At 39.6% G+C, this 22,190-nt stretch overlaps 1 protein-coding gene across 3 annotated transcripts in view; it reads left to right on the top strand.

The window, feature by feature from the left end:
• itpr2 (inositol 1,4,5-trisphosphate receptor, type 2) overlaps positions 1-22,190 on the top strand; it is a 68,210-nt gene that overhangs the window by 41,990 nt on the left and 4,030 nt on the right. Inside the window, exons 38-56 of one of the 3 annotated variants that reach the window (XM_086073072.1) lie at positions 4,719-4,839; positions 4,944-5,131; positions 5,213-5,390; positions 6,002-6,159; positions 6,242-6,442; positions 7,901-8,011; positions 8,083-8,178; positions 8,262-8,381; positions 9,553-9,687; positions 9,760-9,952; positions 10,812-10,937; positions 11,076-11,111; positions 11,364-11,539; positions 11,609-11,773; positions 11,855-12,038; positions 14,483-14,566; positions 15,999-16,114; positions 16,203-16,368; positions 16,449-16,609. In XM_086073072.1, the coding sequence (XP_085929198.1) occupies positions 4,719-4,839; positions 4,944-5,131; positions 5,213-5,390; positions 6,002-6,159; positions 6,242-6,442; positions 7,901-8,011; positions 8,083-8,178; positions 8,262-8,381; positions 9,553-9,687; positions 9,760-9,952; positions 10,812-10,937; positions 11,076-11,111; positions 11,364-11,539; positions 11,609-11,773; positions 11,855-12,038; positions 14,483-14,566; positions 15,999-16,114; positions 16,203-16,368; positions 16,449-16,609 (2,715 nt within the window). Of the gene's footprint in view, positions 1-4,718; positions 4,840-4,943; positions 5,132-5,212; positions 5,391-5,905; positions 6,160-6,241; positions 6,443-7,900; positions 8,012-8,082; positions 8,179-8,261; positions 8,382-9,552; positions 9,688-9,759; positions 9,953-10,811; positions 10,938-11,075; positions 11,112-11,363; positions 11,540-11,608; positions 11,774-11,854; positions 12,039-14,482; positions 14,567-15,998; positions 16,115-16,202; positions 16,369-16,448; positions 16,610-22,190 lie in introns of all 3 variants that reach the window. The other 2 variants (XM_086073070.1, XM_086073071.1) reach the window with 2 other exon arrangements.

The following is a 22,190-nucleotide window of genomic DNA, read 5'->3' as shown; positions in this document are numbered from 1 at the left end:
TAACAAAAGTGGAATTTTTTTTTAAACTAATAGAAATAGTTCAAATGAATTTATATATAGCCGTCAATGGCAGTGAATGAGTTAATATGGCTAAGGAATCACATGGCACCTTCCATTTAGCAGTTCTGAATGCTTGTTTATGCTGCAAACTTCCTTGAAGCAGTCTCACCAATTGCTCTCACATGTGGGCCTAATTTGTTTTTCTGTTGTGCCTGTTTGCTGGATAAAAACATGTTCTGTGCAATGACGGTGCATGTCGAAAACATTGTAACTGGGCGCATGTGATAATTTTGCAACTTTTCATGAGATACGTGGACGTGGATCTGTTGTGTTGATTCAATTAGAGCATAACAACATTAGTAATGAAATAATGCACCAAAAAACAGCCTATAATAAACACTCCTGTTGACATCATCAAATTACCACTTGTAGTCCTATAGTTATGTCTTGCTTTAACTATTTAGAAGAAAACAGAGGTCAATGAAAACGAACAACCTAACACGCCTATCAACTAATCAGTCATGGTTCTTTTGCCATTAGTGACGGTCATTTGATCTTGTGTAGGAATTAAAATAATGCATTCCAACCCATAAACACCCCTCTTTCATTTTCCCCTGCCTCAGAGGACATCAGTTCATACAGTATTATTATTATAGCTATTGTTCAGTGACAAACACACATTAAAAAGTCAGTGTCTGTGCCTGTTTGAACTTTGTTGCCAACTCATCGCATCACATAAGCAGTCTCGGATAATATAATGTTTGGCGTTTTACTGGATTATGTAAACCGGTACGCTGGCAGTATTAATGATAGACTTACATCATGTGGAGAGGGCAGAGCACTGCCGTTATGTGTGTGTCCATTTAAAAAACCCAGGCTAAATTGTTGAATAACTTTGCTAGTTTGCCACTTTTGGAGCAGTGTGGTCAAATCTTTTATTTTCTGTAGACTGTTTAACATTTGGACTTGACATCAAAAGATCAATATGAGACCAGAGAGGGACATCAGAACAACTTTTATTTCCTCTTATCTGACACTTAAGTTGGGAGTTGGCACCTTTTGATTCACCATCAAGACAGGCCTGGATCCAGAGGTGTGCCTGAATGACCCGCATCTGGTCAAGGGAAAACATCTTTCTAATCATCATAACAGAGTATTTTTTGTTCTTTGTTTTTTTTTTCTGGTTTCCCTAACCTTTGACCTGTTTGCCATGGGTGCCAGGGACATAAAGTCCAGATGACTTGCCTCTTAGGATCATTGGGACACAAACTCCTCCACCATGATCAGAGGGGGAGTTTGATCTATAGAAATGTGTTGTCTGCCAATTGAAAGAAGGAAATCTATAATAGTAGATTGAAGTACTTTAAATACGGTAAACGTTGCATATTTATCTTTCGTTGCCAAATCCAAATGGTTTCAGTCTACAGCAAAAACAAAGGAAATACCCTGATTGATCCAATTCTGTGAGATGGGGGTGTACATGGCTTTGTTTCTGAGGTACCATGTATCACACGCTTGTATTCTCTAGATAAGTGGTGTCCAAAGTATGGCCAGTCTAAAAACGATATTTATACAGTTGATGGATACTACCACTACTAGTATTTACTGTAATTTCTGGGCTATAAGACTTTTTTCACTTGCATTCGACCCCGCGGCTAATACAAAGGTGTGGCTTATCCATCAGATCACAAGGGGGCACACTATAGAGGAAGTGCAAGAGCATCAAGCAGAGCAAAACAAACCAAGTGAGCTCAAATACAGTAGGAGAGACAGAACAAGAGCGAGACAATTTGCGCCCTCATTATGGAAAAGAAAGTAGCGGGAACCCTTATATACCGGTGCGGTAACATTAAAGCACCTGCGGCTTATTGTCAGGTGCGCCTTATATGTGTAACAAACTCGAGTATTCCCTAAATTTAGTTAGCACATCCTATAGTTAGGTGCGCCTTATAGTCCAGAAATTACTGTAATTCATTTTATATTCTGTAGATCTTTTCTAGATATAAAAATATATATCCCTAACACAGTAGTGAATAGTTGGTAATTCATTTTTAGAAGCGAAAATTGCTTCTCGGAATTATGAACCTATTACATTAATTAATCAACTGCTTTAAAAATGGTCAGATTACAAAGATTGCTCTTGTTTTGGTTCTGAATATAAAGGTGGGATTTGGCTGCTGTCAACTCTAATCTAATGATAAAGGGCTGGGCCACCTTAATATTTAGAAAAAAATTCTAAACTCTTTGCCTCATCTCATTTTACACTATAATTTTTTTCAAAGTAACTACTTGACTGATTTTTGGCGCATTTAATAAATTAATGTTAAAAATGTGTTAAGTGGCCCTTGCATCCTTCGATTTTTCTGGATGTGGCCCTCAGAGGAAAAAGCTTGGACAACACTGCTCTACATGGTTAGCCTGACTTTATCAGTGTGATATCTGCCAAAAGTAGGGTTTTACTGGGACCTCGATTTTGTTGTGTCACCCGAGTCCACCACTAGCAACGATCTGCGATATTCGGACCCTTTTATTTGGCTAACTGTGCTCCCTATGGCCTCAGTTTGGGAGACAATTGACCTTGTCTGACCATAGTCCAGCAAAGCGCAACCTCTTTCACTTTTCCTCCATGCGTCTTTGTTATAAAAATACAGATAGCAGAAATGCACAGCAAATTTAAGATGGAGGAGGGGGGAAGTGGGTCGGTGTATGAAAGCCAATGGTGGGGACCGGCAGCTCTGGACACCGCAGTGTGGCGTGCCGGTGCACATTTTAAAACCGCAACAAAAACCTGCACCATACTTGTTTTTGTTTCCTTGGCAACCTTGCATCCTCTCATCAATTACTCTACCTCTATTTCCGTCACTCCTCTCATGGCTACTACACGTCTGACTGGAGGCTTTCTCGTCAATGCAGCAACAAAATGAGTCAGACTGGGCTGAATCTGCCCTGCCGCCATCCTGCCTCTCGTCTCCTCTCTCTCTCTCTCTCTCTTTCTCTCTCTCTCTCTGCAGAGCGAGCCAGCAGACTGCAGCACCCTGTCGAGAGAAAACAAGGAAAAACCCTAGAGGTTTTCTTCTCAGTCATACTTTTATTTTTAAATTTATGCATAACTAACACGTCCCAAAAAAAAGAAAAAAAGAAAGAGGAGAAGTGTTAAGTAAAACATGATTCTAGCTGCAATAAGTTACGTGTGCTTTGGGACGCGTTTGTAATGTCTGTCTTGTATACACACACAGACTGTGTCTGTGCGTTGCTGCATGGAAATGAGGGGGGGGGGGGGCTCAGTGGATCCTCAACTTTAGTTCAAGAAGGATGTGTGTGTTGTGTGAACACTCAGCCAGACAGTGCAGGCAGACAAGTGTCTCCACTGACTGCAGATGAGATGTTTACTGACACAGAGAGCGTCAGCTGCATGTGCACGTCCACGTCTGCTGGACTGCACCTTGCCAACAGCGTTGGTGAGGCATGACATTGCCTCATTTGTCTCTGGATGCAGTTGAACCACTTTATGCTATCCTTGACAATGTAGTGCAGTATTAGCATTGGGGCTGCACTATGTAACCGTTCAGGCATAATGTTAATGCGTGCCATTTTTCATGTAGTCTTCATGAAAATAACTTAAAATCTTAATCTTATAGTTACTCCTCATGGCAGAAGAATGGTCATAAGATTTTATATATATATATATAAGAATGATTCATAATAATAAAAAAGGGGCCTACTTGCATCGTTTCCACTCTTTCAGACGATCATCTCATGTGCATAGAGCACATGTATTGGACTCTTTCAAACAATTCCAGCACACGTACTGTAATTAATGCACATTTTATCACATACATGAAATTAAAATAAATGGTTGGCAATATAACAAGCATTAAAGTGTTATGTCTGACTCCTGCTATTTGTGGGGGATAGCACATTTTTGCAACTAATTGATACTCCCCTAAAAGTGATTATGATTGCCTGTGTTTATACCCAGTAAATTCTATAGAGTGGGACCAAATAGACTCTGTTTTAGAGTAATATTTACACTTGGAAGAAAGTAAAATAAAGAATTGAAAAAAAAGTTCTGTACATGAAGTGCAAATCAGACATATACAAACAAACACTTGAATGAATGAATAAAAGATACCACATCTACGATCCTCAACACGTTAATGGACAATTCTGAGCTTACCTAATGTTATGGAAAATAATTATTTGGAACGTATTAACATACGTTTATACTGTATTGTGGACACCTTTATTTTCATTAACGATGGGCTTTTCACTTCTTTTTACATGAAGCAATATTGAAATGGCCTTGACTGATAAGCCTGCTCGGACCAGAATGCTTGCTTTCCTGTCTAGTTGACCCTCCCTTTCTCCTCCCAAAACCTAGCCAGGCTGCATAAAGAATCTTCTCATGAAAATTTACTGCACACACTCCCACAGTTCACTTCTTGTAGACTGCTCTGTAAGACTTGTGTAGATTTGAATGATTGAGTGGTTGGTACCTGAGCAATTGTGATGTAATTTTCACTCAAGAGCAAAATGGCCGCCCCCTGAGGTGGATAACAGCAGGTGGACTTTGCTGCTTAACTCATATTCCACAAACATATTATTAATCAGAATGTCATGTTTAGACTAGTGGGGGCACATACAACATGTTGTTGACTTCACCTTTAAAAGAAAATGACTGTGTGGATCATCTAACAGTATGTTTTCTTTCCATTCAGGGAAAGGAGTTGAGAGAGATTCTCCTCACTCGCTACTTTGGAAATCAAAGACTTATTTCAAAGTCCGAGATTGGGACTGGAAGCAACTCATCTGCTGGTTTTGCAAAGCCAACATTTGGAGGTACAGACCATCAATTTGATGATGCAAGTTTGAATTTCACTGGTGTCCAACTGCTGTCAAGTGTTTCCATTGACATGGTTGCAATATACGATTGATATTTGCAGGAGGTTCTCTCACAGCCGACTTTGACAAGCCATGCAGTAGTATAATGGAGATCCAATGTCAGCTGGACATTGTTGGGGCATCTGAGCTCGTGATTGACCTCATTGTCAACACTAAGAATGACCAAGTGTTTGAGGAGAGTGTGCTGTTGGGCATTGCCCTTTTGCAAGGCGGGAATACACAGATACAGGTAATTAGCATAGCCTTGCGTATCAATTTTCTCTGCAAGAGTGACAAACATTTGAAATGAAAGTCTGTCTGCCTCCACTAGGACTCCTTCTATAACCAACTTTACAAGCAGAAGACGTCAGAGAGGTTCTTTAAGGTTTTCTACGACCACATGCGTTTGGCCCAGCAGGAGATCCGTGCCACTGTGTCGGTCAACATGTTTGAGCTCAGCAGCAGAAAAAGGGATGACGAGGACATTGGGAGTGTTGGATTCAGAAAGGGTACAGACAAACCATGAAATATTTGTAAAAAAAATAACTTCTTTTTTTTTTTTTGCACCCACCCCGACCCTGTGTTATATCATAAACATTGTCTATCCACATATGGGCTGCAGCCACTGAAAAGCTTCAGTCTCCTTAAAAAAAAAATATATATATATCCTCCAGACCCCAAATCCCAAAACGATATGTGTGGTCTTCAAGCTCAATTTGAAATAGTTGTGGAGAAAGCAAAATGTAGCTTTGCTGACCTCTCTGTAGAATGTTATTCCCATTCCATGCTGTCACGTGGGAGACCATGTGACTTCCAACATCCCCGGCCTATCAAAAGACCATTGTATCAAGATTGTGTGCTTTCATGTTGCAGCACCCAACTCAATCCTAGTTTTTTGTTAACTCCAGAAATTGTTATGAGGGTTTTCCCCCCACACTTTTGTCCTTTAATCAATCAATTTCAATCGATACCTTTTTGTCCTCCATTGAAACGTGTTATCTTACATTTTCACCCATGCTGCAAGGGAAAGACTCAGGACTTCATATGCGGGAGGACATGCGAGGGCAACTTAAAGAGGCTTCGTCTGTGACCTCTAAGGCTTTCTGTGCTTTCCGAAAAGAGCTGGATCCTGATCTTGAGGCCTTGTGCCAGAACAGTGAGGTGACAGGGGCTGAGGAGGCCTTAGAGGAGACCCGCATGAGCCAAGCCATCACTATTATGAAACCCATCTTACGGTTCCTTCAGCTTCTCTGTGAGAATCACAATTGTGATCTGCAGGTACTCTTTTTCACATCATTTTGAAAGAAGCTCCTATTGTGGATTTCACCACTGACTTGTTTTCTGTCTGCTCGGTGCGTAGAACTTTTTGCGCTCACAGAACAACAAAACCAACTACAATATAGTATGTGAGACACTGCAGTTCCTGGACTGTATTTGTGGGAGCACCACTGGAGGCCTTGGGCTACTTGGCCTTTATATAAACGAAAGCAACGTTGATCTGGTTCGTCAAACCTTGGAAACCATCACAGAGTACTGCCAGGGCCCCTGCCATGAAAACCAGGTAGAATGCTAACCGGTTTATCTCCATTTTTGTACGCAAGTTTAAAAAAAATACACACGCCAAACTACAAATTGTATGTGAATGATGGCAGAGGAAATGTCAATAAAAGAAATAGATTTTGTAACTAGACAAAGTGGAATTTCTAGAGAAATTGCGTGGGAATGCCGAACGCTGATTGCTAAGATTTGAACGCATGTGCTTATGAAGTAAATTAAAAGATAAATTATGTGAAAATTACAAATTGTTAATTGTAGTTAAATTAAAAATGAATAAAAAGAAAGCTTGCAATCGGGTGCAGGTCGGATTCGAATCCTCGCCTCTCGTTTACCAGTCAAAGCTCCGTCGCACTACTGAGCCACAGTGGACTTGATGTCATCATTGAAATGTTGTGAAATGGTACTGAAGGATGTGTTGCTGAATGCCAGGGAATGTGTCATTGAAAATTTAATTTAATTCACATCATTTCAGAGAAATTATAATCCATTTCCTGATATGATAGTTAGTATCTAACCATGGAATGTACTAAAATGTGGTCTAAGCAAGATTTGAACCCAGGTACTCCGTGGTGGCACTAACCACTGAACTATCTTGACAAATTTATTTTGAAAAGTGTCATCTGATGCTGAAAGCTATAATGCATTTAATCATTTCAGTACAATTATTACCCATTTCCTGATATGATAGTCAGTTGGTAGTAACATGTATATCACTTGGCATAATGGCCATGGATATATTTGCAATGTACAGTTGGGAGTGGGATTTGAACCCGCAACCTCCTGATTACCAACTGCGCCACTAAGCAGTATCAGAGAGCTGGTAATGATGATCAGTTGTATATACGGAAGTGGGCGTGGAAAGTGGGACAGAAAAAGTTCATTGTCAGTCCCATTGAAAATGAATGGGGAAAAGTTGATCTTTAACGTTAAATTGTGCGATTACTATAAGTAATGTGGAATCAGACGATATATATATATACCCCGGGAAGGGTGTAAATCGGAAGTATTATCTGGGAGTTATTGCATGGCAAAAAAGTGAGCAAGATAAAAATTGCCTAAAATAATAATGGTTAGAACATAAGTTGGAATGTTTTTCAGCACTTCCACAATAATAAAGGTTCCAGCATTCCCACAATTACATCAAATGATACAATAGACATTCATGCACCCCAACATATCACATCAGTCCCCAAGACACAATGCAAATATGCTTGCTTTAGGCTGTGAGCAAGCTTAGGGGTTCAATCTAAAGTAATAGCTCGCCTTCCCTTTGATTGGGTTTGATCCACTGAGACATGGAGATGCTGTTACGCACCATTAAAATGAGCTGATTACGTCTTACTGTTAAAGTTTGGAAGTTTACAAAGTATGTGCTTGTAATTGGATGACTCATTCTCATTCTTCTTTTCAGCATGATGTTTCAATTTTCTTTCTAATGCGAGCCGTGCACTCCTGTTTTCAGACATGTATAGCAAGACATGAGTCAAATGGTATTGACATCATTATAGCTCTGATTGTAAACCCCATCAACCCCCTGGTGAAGAACCGCATGGACCTGGTGCTGGAGCTCAAGGTGAGGCTTAATCATGAGCCTGATAAAAGTGATTGCACAATGATTGAGGCTAAGTTAAAAATATTTTCTAGAATAATGCATCCAAGCTGTTGTTGGCTATCATGGAGAGCCGCCATGACAGCGAGAACGCAGAGAAAATTCTCTTCAAGATGAGACCCACTGAACTTGTGAGTATCCATCCTCTATATGCGTGTTGTGGTGCTTATACAGCGGAGGCCATTTTGAAATCTGAACAATTGTTGTGCCTTAGGTGGACGTCATGAAAGAGGCTTACGCCCAAGCTCTGGAAAGTGAGGAGGATGAGGACAGTTCTCTGGACCACATCAAGCCATTAGATGTTGGTCATAACATTTACATACTAGCCCACCAGGTTAGTAACCACACCTGTTTTTTTGCTCACCCACAGCAATTGTTGCATTTGCTCCCTGTCGGTCTGACCTTCTGCTGACCTCAGTGTTGTGTGGTGATTTATATTAGAGTGCATGTATATTTTTGTATGCTCTCTGTGCACCTTTTCTCAAATTTATGTGCGATTTGAGTGTGACACAAAATATGTAGCTGTTTAATTGTGCAGGTGATGAAATGTTTGTTTGAATGTTGTCTTTGTCTGCTGTTAGCTAGAAAAAGCTAGCTGCGTCTAGCTGGCCTTAAGTTTTGTGTCTTGATTGTACACCGTCGTACAGTATTTTGGACTGCCCAGCCTACTTTGGTCGTTATAGTAACAAGATGAATCCACTTGAATTCACATTTTAAACTTGTTGAACATTTGTAGGTCACTGATGGTGTAGTGCAGGGGTGGCCAAATTTGGTCCTCGAGAGCCACTATCCAGCCTGTTTACCATGTTTCTCTCCACTAACACACCTGATTCATGATCAGGATCGTTATCAGGCTTCTGCAAAGCTTGCTGATGAGCTGATCATTAGATTCAGCTGCGCTGAAGGAGGGAGACATGGAAAACAGGCTGGATAGGGGCTCTCGAGGACCGAACTTGGCCACCCCTGGTGTAGTGGTTCACTTATCTGACTTCAGTGAAGGCAGCGTGGCTTCAGTTCCCATTCATTGTGTGAATAGTTGTCTGTCTCTATATGTGCCCGGAGATTGACTGGTGACCAGTCCAAGGTGTAGTCTGCCTTCTGCCTGAAGTCAGCTCTGAACTGCAAAAAAATAATAATAATTAAATGATGGATCGGTTGACACCTTAGCTGTTCATAATGGGAGCCTCATGGCCAATAGTTTTCAGAATGGATTCGGGTTTGAATTTCCCGCCCTTTGTCTGCGGATGTGATGTCTTGAAGAAGGGAAAATGTAGTTTAATTTTCCGGCCACAGGTGGCAGTAGCGAATCGAAATTCAATTTTCTGTATTCAGTAGCTTTAATGTAAAAATAAACAAACAGGGTCATAATTAACAAAGCACCTTTCAACAAATCAAAGTGGAAGTTGCATTGTCCTCTTGAAGGATGATCATTCTGATAATAAGCAAAGTATTTAATTAATTTTTATTCCTGCCCAATTTGACACCTTTTTTTTTTCATTCCCCAGCTGGCTCGACACAATAAGATCCTACAGCAGAGTCTGAGGCCAGGGTCGATTTTGGCTTCTGGATCAAGCTTGGACCCTGACAATGAAAAGGACGATGCCCTTCAATACTATGCCAATCACACAGCTCAGATTGAAGTAAGAATTTGGTGTTACTGCATTCCGGTTTCTTTTCTGGATCTACCAAATCAAGTCATTTGCATTTGCCAGATTGTGCGTCACGACCGTAGCATGGAACAGATTGTTTTTCCAGTCCCCAACATCTGTGAGTACCTGACCGAGGAGTCGAAAATGCGTGTGTTCACCACCACTGAGCGAGATGACCAGGGCAGCAAAGTGAATGACTTCTTTCAGCAGTTTGACAATCTCTACAATGAGATGAGCTGGCAGAAGAAAATCCGAAGTGAGTCTTTGCATTTTGCGACACTGTGTAAAAAAAAAAAGGTGATTTTAGTCACTTGTTTCAAGAATTCTTTGTGCACCTTTCTTGTGTTTCTTTGTCTTCTGTCCAACTGACTGGTGTTGTCATTGTAAACTTATCTGTAGGTGTACCACGAATTGAAGTCTGTTCTAAAAATAGCTCACCAGTGATTGGACACTCTCTTACTAAGAAAAATTAAAACAGAAGAAGACTATCAACATTTATTTATTTATTTACTTAAACTTAACATGGTATATGTTTCTTAATGTACCAATTTTCCTATATTTTGTTTAAAAACTAAATAGAATGTGTGAAATGAAAGAAAGAAAAAAAAATCCCCAAACATTTCAAATAAGCACATTTTAGAGCTGTCATTTTAATACTTTGATATTTTTACTCATATTGGCCCATTCCTATTTGTAAAGTTTCCCGGTGTGTCTGTGAAAGTATCACCATCATCTGCAATGCACGCGCATTCAGACCACACATGTCACTTGGTGGTAAACCAGAAGAGCTGCAAACAAAAACATTTTTGCTATCCATATATATAGATATATATATGGCTGTTATAATAAAAATGCATGTTAAGCAATGTAAAACGTATTGGGATACATATGTATCGTATCGTGACCCCTGTATCGTGATACACATTGTATCGTGAGGTTGTTGGCAATACCCAGCCCTACAACAAATGGCAATCAAAAAAATACCCCTTGTCTTTTGCACTTAGCGAAGGGCAGCGCTAATCTAGTAATTAATTTTTTTAAATGATTCAAAGGATTAAACAAATAAGTAATATGTTTCTTTATATTTTTTCTCTCATGCTTCCTTTTTTATGTAGAAAATAAGGCTTTGTTTTGGTTCTCCCGCCATATTTCTAATTGGGGGAGCATCTCCTTCTACCTGGCCTGTCTGCTCAACATATGCGTGGCTGTATTCTACCCATTTGGGGATGATGGAGATGAAGGTGAGAAATTAATATCTGATATAGCCTTTCTGTTTTATAGTATTACATTGTCTTCAATTGGATGTCTAATGTTGCATACAGTCTAGGTCTTTTTTTTTTTACAAACAAAATGTGGGACAATTGTGATCATGTCTTCAGGGTCAAAGCCAATGGAGGAATTCAAACTCTATAATGGTAATTTTTCTCAATCCTGATACCGTTTTTTTAGTGTTTCTATTGTAATGAGTGCGCACATAAGGTAGATGAATATCACCAGTAAAAAGAGTAAGAGTTTTCCATTAAATATTCGTGAGACAATACATAATTTCCTAACAGTGTTTGAATGTGGAATTGTGTTGTGCTAAGTTAAAACGTTAAGTTCTGAATAATTCAATGGATGAAAGGCGAAAACCAATGTCACCATTCCTCATTTCTTTCTCTCCATAGGGATCATATCCTCTTTCAACTGTATATTGCTGTGGGCGGCATTGGCGGCGTCCATTGCTTTACTTCCAGTGCTACCCAAACCGTGGGGCATCCTTTTCTTCCTGGTTTTCCTCATCTTGCGTGCCATTTACACCATGGGCCTGGGTCCTGCTTTGCTCCTACTGGGTACCGTCAATGTAGGTGGCCGAACACTTGAATGATGTGTTGCGCTATCTCCTGAATGTGTTTCTTGTATACTCTTACAGTTGTTCAACAAGTTAGTTTTTTTGGTGAGTTTTGTGGGAAACCAGGGGACGTTCACCCGTGGTTACAAAGCTGTCGTTATGGACATGCTTTTCATCTACCATCTGGGCTATGCAATCATCTGCGTTCTGGGTCTCTTCGCGCACGAGTTCTTTTACAGCTTTCTGGTAAGAACTGACATGCGCTACACAAGATGTATTGGATAAATAAATACATTGTAGATGACTAATGATAATCTCGCCACACAGCTCTTTGACTTGGTAATCAGAGAGGAAACGCTACTTAATGTCATAAAGAGCGTGACAAGGAATGGACGCTCTATTATCCTGACCGCAGTTCTGGCCATCTTTCTTGTCTACTTCTTCTCGATCATCGGCTTCCTCTTCCTCAAAGATGACTTCCGCATGGAGGTGGACCGGCTACCTGCATCAGGTTAGAATTTTATCAGTAATTTTTCAATAATCACTACGGTACACACACACATTATATATGTATATATATAACCTTATTAAATGTTTAGTCATACCCAAATCTACAATGCTGACATTGAAAATAATGGACTTGAGCAAAAAAAAATCATAGTATTGTCATTCATTCTTGAACAAAAGTTGTTGATTTAAGAAAAAGTATGTAAACTTCTCACTTAATCAGGCATTGCACCTCCTTTTGCAATGAGACCTTCATCCAAACACTTTCTTTAGTGATTTATCAGTCTTTCACATCTACTTTGGGGGAATTTTTGCCACTCTTCCTTGCAAAATGCAGCCAGTTAGAGTTTGGATGGGCGTCTAGCATATACTGCCCGCTTCAGGTCCTGCCACAGTATTTTGAAAGAATTTAAATCTGGATTTTGACTGGGCACATCCAGAACATGAATCTTGTTGTTCTTCAGGCATTCCTTGGTTGTATTGCTGGAATGCTTTGGATTATTGTCATGTTGCATGAGCCATCGTCTACCAGGCTGTAACTTCACAAAGGACGGCTTCAGGTTATGATCCAGGATTTCACAATATTCTTCTGAATTCATGATTCCCTGGATTATGTGGAGTTGTCCAGGTCCCGAGAATTTAACATTCTCACCCCCATGCTTCACTCTAGGGTGAAGGTTCTTTTGCTGGAATGCAGTGTTGACTTTTCACCAAAACATGACAGTTCAATTTTGGACTTCCAAAAAGCTTCAGTGTTGTCCAGGTACTCGCTGGCAAAATTGAGATGGGCAGCTTTGATCTTTTTTGTGAGCAGAGGCTTCTACCTAGCAAGCCTTCCATGAAAGCCTTGTTGAAGCATGCACACGTCTCAGATGCAGCAAAAGAGCAAATCCCTCGATGTGATGCACAGGTTGGCTTTCACCTGAATTTCATATAAAATGTAATGGTTCGGATTGAACAACAGAATCAGGTTGAAACAATTGGAAAGTCCAAATTGCTCAAGAGGTTCACAAACTTTTGAGCAGCACTGTATATATATATCTATCTATATAAAAGAGAAATGTATGCTGAGCGCTCTTGTCATTCACTTCAGAGTCCACGTGATTGTCAATTAAGAGACTATTTGTCAATTAGTGTCTGCCTGCACGTGCACGGGTGTAAGTGGTACCTATGAGCGCAAGCAGTGAGTGAGGAAGCAGAGGGGAGGGAGGAAGACGCTTGTCTGCAAGGGGCAGATCATTTCCAATAGTAGAAACCAGCTGAGGAGCTTAGCTATATAAAAGTTATTTGTTGTTTCACTTTTTTTTTTTTTTTTTTGGAGGTTAATCCGAGGTGTATATATATATATATATTAGTGCCTGGATTTGGGGCTATAATCAGCACTCGCTATTCTCGTTCATGTTCATGAGCAGGCGAGGATTTTTTTTTTCACATTGTTTATTCTGAACAATTTGAGGATGTTGGTTTAAATGTAACAATAATGGCACACAATTTGAAAAAGTAACAAAATTTAAATGTCCATTTAAATAAGAGCTCTGTGTATTTAAACTTCATTACTAATAAAGTCAAAGAGGCATTCATTATTTTAAAACTATCGCTCCCAATGAAGCTCGAAAATGAACAGTGTGTTCGCAGACACATGTTTTGAAAACGCTGCAGAGTGTGGGGGTGTTAATGAGCATTGCACGGTCAGGATAGACAAGCAGCAGGCACATGTGCACCTGTTGCATAACCTGGTGGCCACGCCATTCTGTGTGCTGCCGAACAGCGCGCAGACACGCGCGCACAGCACAGCAGTGGCAGGTTATGTAAGCGGCGGCGCTCGTGCTTCTGTGGTTGTTGGCTCAAGAGGCAGCTGAGGTGCAAAGCTCCAGCAAACCTGTGGAGAATGCTGTCGGTGTCCAAACAGCTGCCAAACGAGGGCTTTGACCCTTGCACCCCACCACGGCTCATGTGCCTCGTAGCTCGGCCCCGCTCCCTTTCTTTCAGATGATTCCATTCAAACAGAGCTCCTAAGCTGCTCACAACTTTACTGCTGTGCAATTGATTTGTTCAGCTTTTTTTCAAGCAGCACTTCGACATCCGCCCACCCGGCAGCTGCTGTTTACATAATAATCTTGCTGATTACCAGCACTGATTAGATAGAACGAGGATGATTTCATTTCTAAAAAATATTTGCTTTGCATCTGTTTTCAACGGCACTTGGGCTGGGGCCCATCCCAGCTTAAAGGGTGAGAGGTTGGCCGCAGCCTGGACTGATCACCTGTCAATCACGACAGACACTCACATTCACACCTATGGCAATATAGTGTTTGTTGAACCCGATATACTGTGCATGCTTTTGGACTGTGGGAGGAAGAACCCAGTCAAGCCAAGGAAGAACATACAGCACAAACTCAACAGAAGCCAAAGTTGACAGTGACACTGCACTTTTATCATTTATCATAGGACAAGGACATTTATTTGATAAAGCAATGGTGGAAGATTCATGTACAAAAGAGAGATGCCCTGTTTCCACCGAAACTGCTGCTGGTAAGTTTGTCCTTTTGCTGTTGTTTTTGTGACATGTTCACTAACTCATTTCTGGCTTATGATGTGGCAAATATTTTGTGGTTTAACTGAAATCTGAACATATATTAGCTTTTTGACAGAAAAACAACAGGACATCAGTGACAGTGTACACACAAACTCACACACACTGTCTTTCACACATGCACACTGACATTCACACAAATATATCTGGTGAGGCAAAGAAAATGACTCACCTGCGTTAAATCCACACACACACACACACGTGAGCTCATCCATTCCCATCGTCATGTCATCCTCATCTTCAGCGGTCATTGTTACCATCAATTCAACATTTAAAGGGGAAGTCAATTTTACAATAATATGTTATATGTGACTTCACTAGTCTAAACATAACATTCTAATATTACATTTGTGTAATGTGAATTAAGCAGCAAAATCTAGCAGTTTTTATCTATCTCAGGGGGCGGCCATTTTGACACTTTCTGTCAATTGAAGATGACATCACAGTTGCTCAGGTTTCAGGTAACAACTAATCACAGCACTGCTTCAGAAAACAGATGAGCTGTGATTGGTCGTTGCCTGAGCCCTGAGCAACTGTGATGTCATCTTCAGTCGACAGCAAGTGGCAAAATGGCCGCCCCCTGAGGTAAATACAAGCGGATGGATTTTGCTGCATAACTCACATTCCACAAATGTAATATTAATCAGAATGTTATTTTTAGACTAGTGAGGTCACATATAACATATTATTCTCGAGAAAATTTTAAGGTTGACTTCCACTTTAAAAGTTAAATGACGTTTTCATGCTCTTAAAACAGCATTTTTGTGTGTGTTAATTTCCGATTTGATGTTCAGTCATATATTTGCTAGCTATTAATGTTGTGTCTTTCATAATCAAGTCATGAGTCTGCTGAGATCTCAATCAAATCATCCACCATCAAGAGTTTTTTTTTTTTTATCCATGGTCTCCGCCGCTAGGTAGTGTACCAAGTAGCATGTAGGCTAACCCATTCACCATCCAGGATGTTTGCCGCGAGAACTATTTACAACTACCTTAGCAACGAGAATATTTGGCTGCTTTAACATCTCGTTGTTGGCCTCTCACACTGCCCTAGCAACAGACGATAGGAAGTTTATAAATGTGGAGGCTGGCCGGATCTGAGAGACAAGCTATCTTAGCATTAGCTAGGACGAGGCTACAGACGAGTACAACATGATGGGGATGAATTTAACCCAATCCCGCCTCAAGTACTGCGGGGTGTGAATTTAGGTTGCTTAATTTGCAAGCATTTTTTCCCATAATGGATTCCCTTTAAGTCAAGATAGGATCTTTTTACCTTTTTATTCTTTTACATGAATAACATATAACAATTGTTATCCTCTGTTTTCTTTCTGTCATACTCACTGCTTACGCACTTGTTTTTGGATGAAGACAAAGGAACTGAGAGGGTGTGCGACACGCTGCTTATGTGCATTATCACCGTGTTGAACCAAGGGCTACGGAATGGTGGTGGTGTTGGCGATATCCTGAGAAGACCCTCCAAAGAGGTCAGATAAGGACATATTTGTAATGTACATAGATGACATTTGTTTTTCGTTGGCTAATTTGCATTTTCTCTATATTTTGCCTGAACAGGAACCGCTGTTCGCGGCCCGCGTGGTTTATGACCTGCTGTTCTTCTTTGTTGTAATCATCATTGTTCTCAACCTCATCTTTGGCGTAATCATTGACACCTTTGCCGATTTAAGGAGCGAGAAACAAAGGAAGGAGGAAATCCTCAAAACCACCTGTTTCATCTGTGGTGTGTACGAGTCCATAAATCCTACCTAATTTTGCAAAGTTTGTAAGAAATTGTATGAATGATGAGACGATACCTTTCAGGTTTGGAAAGGGACAAATTTGACAACAAGACGGTGTCCTTTGAAGAGCACATCATGTGTGAGCACAATATGTGGCATTACTTGTACTTCTTGGTTCTGGTGAGAGTGAAGGATCCCACCGAATACACCGGTCCAGAAAGCTATGTTGCCCAGATGATAGCGGTCAGTATTATATGCACACACACTCAAACCATTCTAACCAATTTCCCATGCAGTATTTGCTCGAACAAAGGCATAATGTGTTTATGACCTTTGCAAATGGATACCGTGAGAGTGGGTTACAATACAATGGAACCAAATCTAACTTATTGTCATTGTACATGTCACAAGTACAGAGCAACACATTTCACTTAAAAACATATTTTCCATATAAAAGAACCACAATCATGTACTATACACAGAATCATTACAAATAAAACATTTTATAAACATTTACCGGTACCTAAATGTTATGGAAAAAGGCATACTTTACATTTCAACCTAATATTTAATGTCCAATGTTACAAATGTATGTAATTAAGTGCCTAATTTCCAACAATTGGTCATGTGTAGACCGTCAGCACACCAAGCTAAAAACAGCAACAATTGTTCATGCTATCCATGACTGAACACGCCGCCAGCGGTGAGGCCAACTTCAAAATAAAATCTTTCCAAATGCTTTTATGCTGACATTCGTCCCTTGGGTGATTTTATTTTGAAGTTGTTCCTGGCAGCGTGTCGTAGCGTGACCGCTGACTCTCGTTGCTGTGTTTTCCGAACGTTTGCCACGGATGTCTACAACACAATGTAGTCCTGAAATCAAGTTCAATTGCTAATTAAGAACGTTAAAAAAACCTACCTAATTACGCTGACATGGTATTATATGGCGCCTGTTGCCAGCATTCAGTGCCGACTCTAGGGTTAGCATCTCCAGCGTTAGCCGCTATTTGCTAGCTAGCCTGCAGCAAGCAAAACGACGAGAGCCATCAGATTACTTTGCACACGTTGATGCTGACAGGATGACAAAGGCTGATCACTTTTTAACAAACCAGGCTCTCTCAAATGTGCTGTTTAAGCCAGCAAACTCGCGACATATGTGACTTTGTTTCATCAATCAAAAGCTATGGGGAGAGATTTCATTTATTTATTTACGTAATTCGTTAAAGTGACATTATGTAATCTTTAGCGCCATGGTGGTGTAGGACCCAATGGGTGGAAAGCGTTTACCTTCCACAGATGGGGCCTATTGTTGCTGGGTCTCATGATTTGGGCTCTGGTCGCTTGTCACCTTCTGCTTTGCTCTCGCAAGCTTTTATTAGCTTCTCCCGCTAGCCACTCTTGTTAGCTACTTCAGCCTATGGCTCCGACTAACTCCTGCTAGCCGCTCCTGCTAGCCGCTCTTGTTAGCTGCGCTCCGGCTAAATGCGGCTCACTGCCGTGATGTGCGTGCTTAAAAATGCACACACTTCGGCTGCATTGTATGATATAGCGACATCTTGTGGTCAACTATTACACACTGTCACTTTAAAGACAACGAATTAGCAGAAAGAAGTAAATCTTGTTATATCTGCCCCTAATCAACACAAAATGAATACCAACTACAGTGAAGGCAGAACAATTATATAAATTTATTTAAAAAAATCATTAAATATCATAATTTCTTACTGCATATCAATATCATATATATCTATTTTTAGTAATTGTGCTTTAATATATTTCTTAAAAGTACAAGTGAACAGATTGTATAGGGAGATTTATCTATATTCTACAATCTCAGTGAAAAATATTTTTTTTTACCATGAGCAGTAAACGACAAACTCGCTTCCATTTTATTACACAATAAATGACAAACCTTTTTTCATATCCCTAAATGAATTATCAATCAATTAATTGTCAAAAATAGCAATCTCTTTGAATGTAGAGCCAATTCAAAGAATGGATGTCATTTGCGACACTTGAAAAAAGTTATCTATACATATTATACACAGGATTTTACAGTAAGATACAACCTGCCCAAGAGACAAAAAAAACAATGACCAACAGAGGGTGACAGAAAAAAACATTTCTCAGATGAAAAAGAAAAACGTAAGGAAGTGGGAGGGGCTAAAAACAGCCCCAGACTATGCTCTATAAAAAAAAAAAACTCATCAAACAGCCACATGAATACCATACGCAACAAGCAACGACTCGATTGTTTTTGGCATGACTACATAAAACTACACAAAGCTTGGTAGGGGGTGTCAAAGCCAGATATCCAGATAAAATGCGGTCAAATTAAAAATAATAGTTTTATTTTGCAGTCACTCCCATCCATATCCACTGCTAATTAATGTCTTGCGTCATTCTCAATGAACCAGAAAGATAAGACGCTAACTACAGACAGTCTTTCACTTTTGTCTATTTTAATTCTTGTGCCTTTGCTTCATGTATCACCTGCGCTAGTGAGAGGTCATGTACAGTATAGTAATGCGCCGTAGACACGTTTGCCTCCACTGCACAGCCACAATCAAACAGAGACTGAGCCTCCAGGCCTGTGCCAAGCATCATTTCCTTCTGCTTTTACATGACTGGAGAGAGACGTGGTTTCATTGCTAAGGTAGTCTGCCCTCAGGAATAGAGTGTAGTTAAATAGTAATTAAAGCCATTCCAGCTCTATTAGCATCAGTGCACCAACTTGCAACACGGACACAGACCAGAACGTGAGGGAGGTAATGGCAGCAGTGTTATAGTGCACGTGTGGTGTATGCTTGTGTTTGTGTGTAAAGGGACAGGAGCTACGGGCCCAGCAGGTACTGCATCAGCCGAGTTACATAACCCATCTCAAGTGGCCCGCTAATAGCTCAGCCTGCCTGGCACGTGCTCTCCTGTGCCTTTCACTCACGCACACACACAAAACACACTGTCATATTATAAGCCTTTCATTTTACCCTACAACACACACACACACACAGTAAGTTGAAAAAACAACAACAGAGGTGACGGCATAGTAAAAAAAAAACCTGGGCAAAGCAGAGGTCCAGTTTTGCTTTGTAGGATCAAATCTAGTCAGCTTTACATAACAAATTTCAGATAAATATCTGTGTGTGCGTGAGCGGGGAGAGATTAAGGGAGAAAATTGACACTATCATCAAATTAAGTGTGAGTTTGAGGTGACATTGTTGCCATCATTCAACACACGGAGCTTTGTGTGTCCATGTTCGTGCGCTAAACAGCTCAGATTGTGTTGTTATGGCTTAAATATAATCACAATTGGCTTTCTCACTCTGTTCCGACCAACCTTGTTGGAATCCTGGTATTTTATTGACTTTTACGTTCAAAATCCAGCACCATTTTAACTCATTACTTTTATTTGATCCCAACATTTTTGACAATAATATTATATGTGACCTCACTAGGAGACTAAACATGACATTTTGATTAACTTATTCACTGCCGTTGATGGCTATAGACGTCAAAAATTAATTTTAACTATTTCTATTAGTTTAACATTTTTCCCACTTTTGTTAACAAGAGTATGAAAACCTAGAATGTTTTTATTGTATTAGAACAGGATATAAAATTTGTGATTAATCGTGAGGTAACTAAAGTCATGCGATTAATTACGATAAAAAAATTGAATGACACCCCTAATTTTTAATAATCTTTTCTTTAAAAAAAAATTATTATTATTTTTTTAATTATTTTATTTTATTTAAAAAGAAAATGTTATTAAAAATTAGGGGCATCAAGTGATTAAAATTTGTAATCGTAATTAATTGCATGACTTCACTAGTTAACTCACGAGTAATCACAAATTTTACAACTGCTATTATAGGTTTTCATACTCTTGTTAACAAAAGTGGAAAAAAAATGTTAAACTAATAGAAATAGTTCCATTGAATTGATGACGTCTATAGCCGTCAATGGCAGTGAATGAGTTAATCTTACATTTGTGGAATATGAGTTAGGAAGCAAAATCGAGCCATTTTTATCCATCTCGGGGGGTGGCCATTTTGCCACCTGCTGTTGACTGAAGATGACATCAATGTTGCTCAGGTCTCAGGTAACAACCAATCACAGCTCAGCTTCAGAAAACAGGTGAGCTGTGATTAGTCATTGCCGACACAATATTAACCAGAATACCATATTTAGACTAGTGGGGCTGCATAGAGCATATTATTGTAAAAAAACAAACAAACAATGGGGTTGACTTCCCCTTTGACTTCATACGTTCAAGAAAATATTGTCATTTATTTTTTTACTAAAAAGATTGCAAACATTGGTGTAGCCATTTTTGAATTTGTGGATTTGATGAGCAAAACTAATGCTGTGACTGTTTGGACCCGAGGCTCCTGAGTGGTCAAATTTTTCTTGGCTTTACCGCATGTGCAGTACAGTGTGTACACTTGATGGGATGGCGCCTGCAGCAACCATGAGAGGCACATGGAAATATGTAAATGCGTGCTCATTTAGGTGTTGAAATTGATTAGTGGAGCAACAGTCAAGTCATTCAGGCAAATCTGCAGATCGCCTACAATCATGCTTCAGTATCTAGTAATTAGACCAACAGTAGGAACCTTGTTTCAACAGAAAATCGCTTTCTTATTCTTTGTATATGCCTTTTTAAAGTAACCCTCTCTGAATTAGCGGTTTTCTGCAGCGGCAATTTTCATCCTACAGTACTTTTAATAATCGGGTATGTTGGTTTTGGACTATGGCAAGAGATAAGAGCAAGAAAGTTCAAATCTTTTTGAGCGTATACTAGCACAGCATAATATCAAACAAAAATAAGAAAATACTATTGTGTAGTGTTTGGAACAAGACAATATTGGATGTTTGTCCCATCTGAGTCATATTATTGTTGGCATGTATAAAATATCTAAGCTTGTCGCAAGGCCACAGATGGGAACGTACTCGAGTACCTGTAGTTTTTTTCAGTACTGAGTATTTTTATTTTTTAGACTACATTTTATTTTTATCCGTTACATTTTAACATGAGTATTTGTACTTTTTACTTAATAGATTTTCAAAACAAGGTCGTTACTTTTTGTTTTTAAATGCATGAAAACGATTAAAATACTTGACCTGGAAGAAAAAGTAGCCATCAATCTATCTTGTAAGGAAACATCCGGTAAAAATACTTTTTACTTCTACTCATCAAATACATTTCAGAGTCTGTACTTGTTTTACTTAAGTAATTATTTGAGTGAGTACTTTTACTTTGACCAAAGAAGCTTTTTTTTTTTTACACAAGTAATTTTACTTTTACTCATGTAGAGAATGTCAGTACGCTTCCCATCTTTGGTCGCAACATAATATTAAAACACATTACCCATGAGGGAGGGGGGGGGGTGTGGAATGAGGAAGAGCCAGCCACAGCATACCGCGCTGCGGGTGGAACGGTTTTGGAAAACTGTCCACACCGTTTGGTTCGAATGTTTCGGTTTGGTTCTGTTCGTTCCCTTTAGTAGTCTAAATAAGGCAGAACAGATTCTCTTTTATGATGATGCAGACAGCAGAGTAAAACACAACAAAAAAGGCCAAATCTTTCTTTGTCAACCGAGTCTGAAAAATGTTGCAGGCTGCTGATCTCTGTTGTCCCAACTGACTTTTTCATTGATAGACCTCCAAACATTCACTTGGTCGTAACCACAGTATTGAGATTAAATTACTTTTATTAGATTTATTACATAAAGAATAATAAAAAAACAAAGCACGCTCTCTTTTAAAGCGTATGTGTAACCAGAAATATATTCTTATATAAGAGAAGGTGGAAGAATACCTC

The sequence above is a fragment of the Leptonotus elevatus genome, chromosome 4, assembly GCF_054856555.1.
Source record: "Leptonotus elevatus isolate MCC_2025b chromosome 4, RoL_Lele_1.0, whole genome shotgun sequence".
Taxonomy (NCBI): domain Eukaryota; kingdom Metazoa; phylum Chordata; class Actinopteri; order Syngnathiformes; family Syngnathidae; genus Leptonotus; species Leptonotus elevatus.
This window is presented reverse-complemented; position numbering and strand designations above follow the sequence as displayed.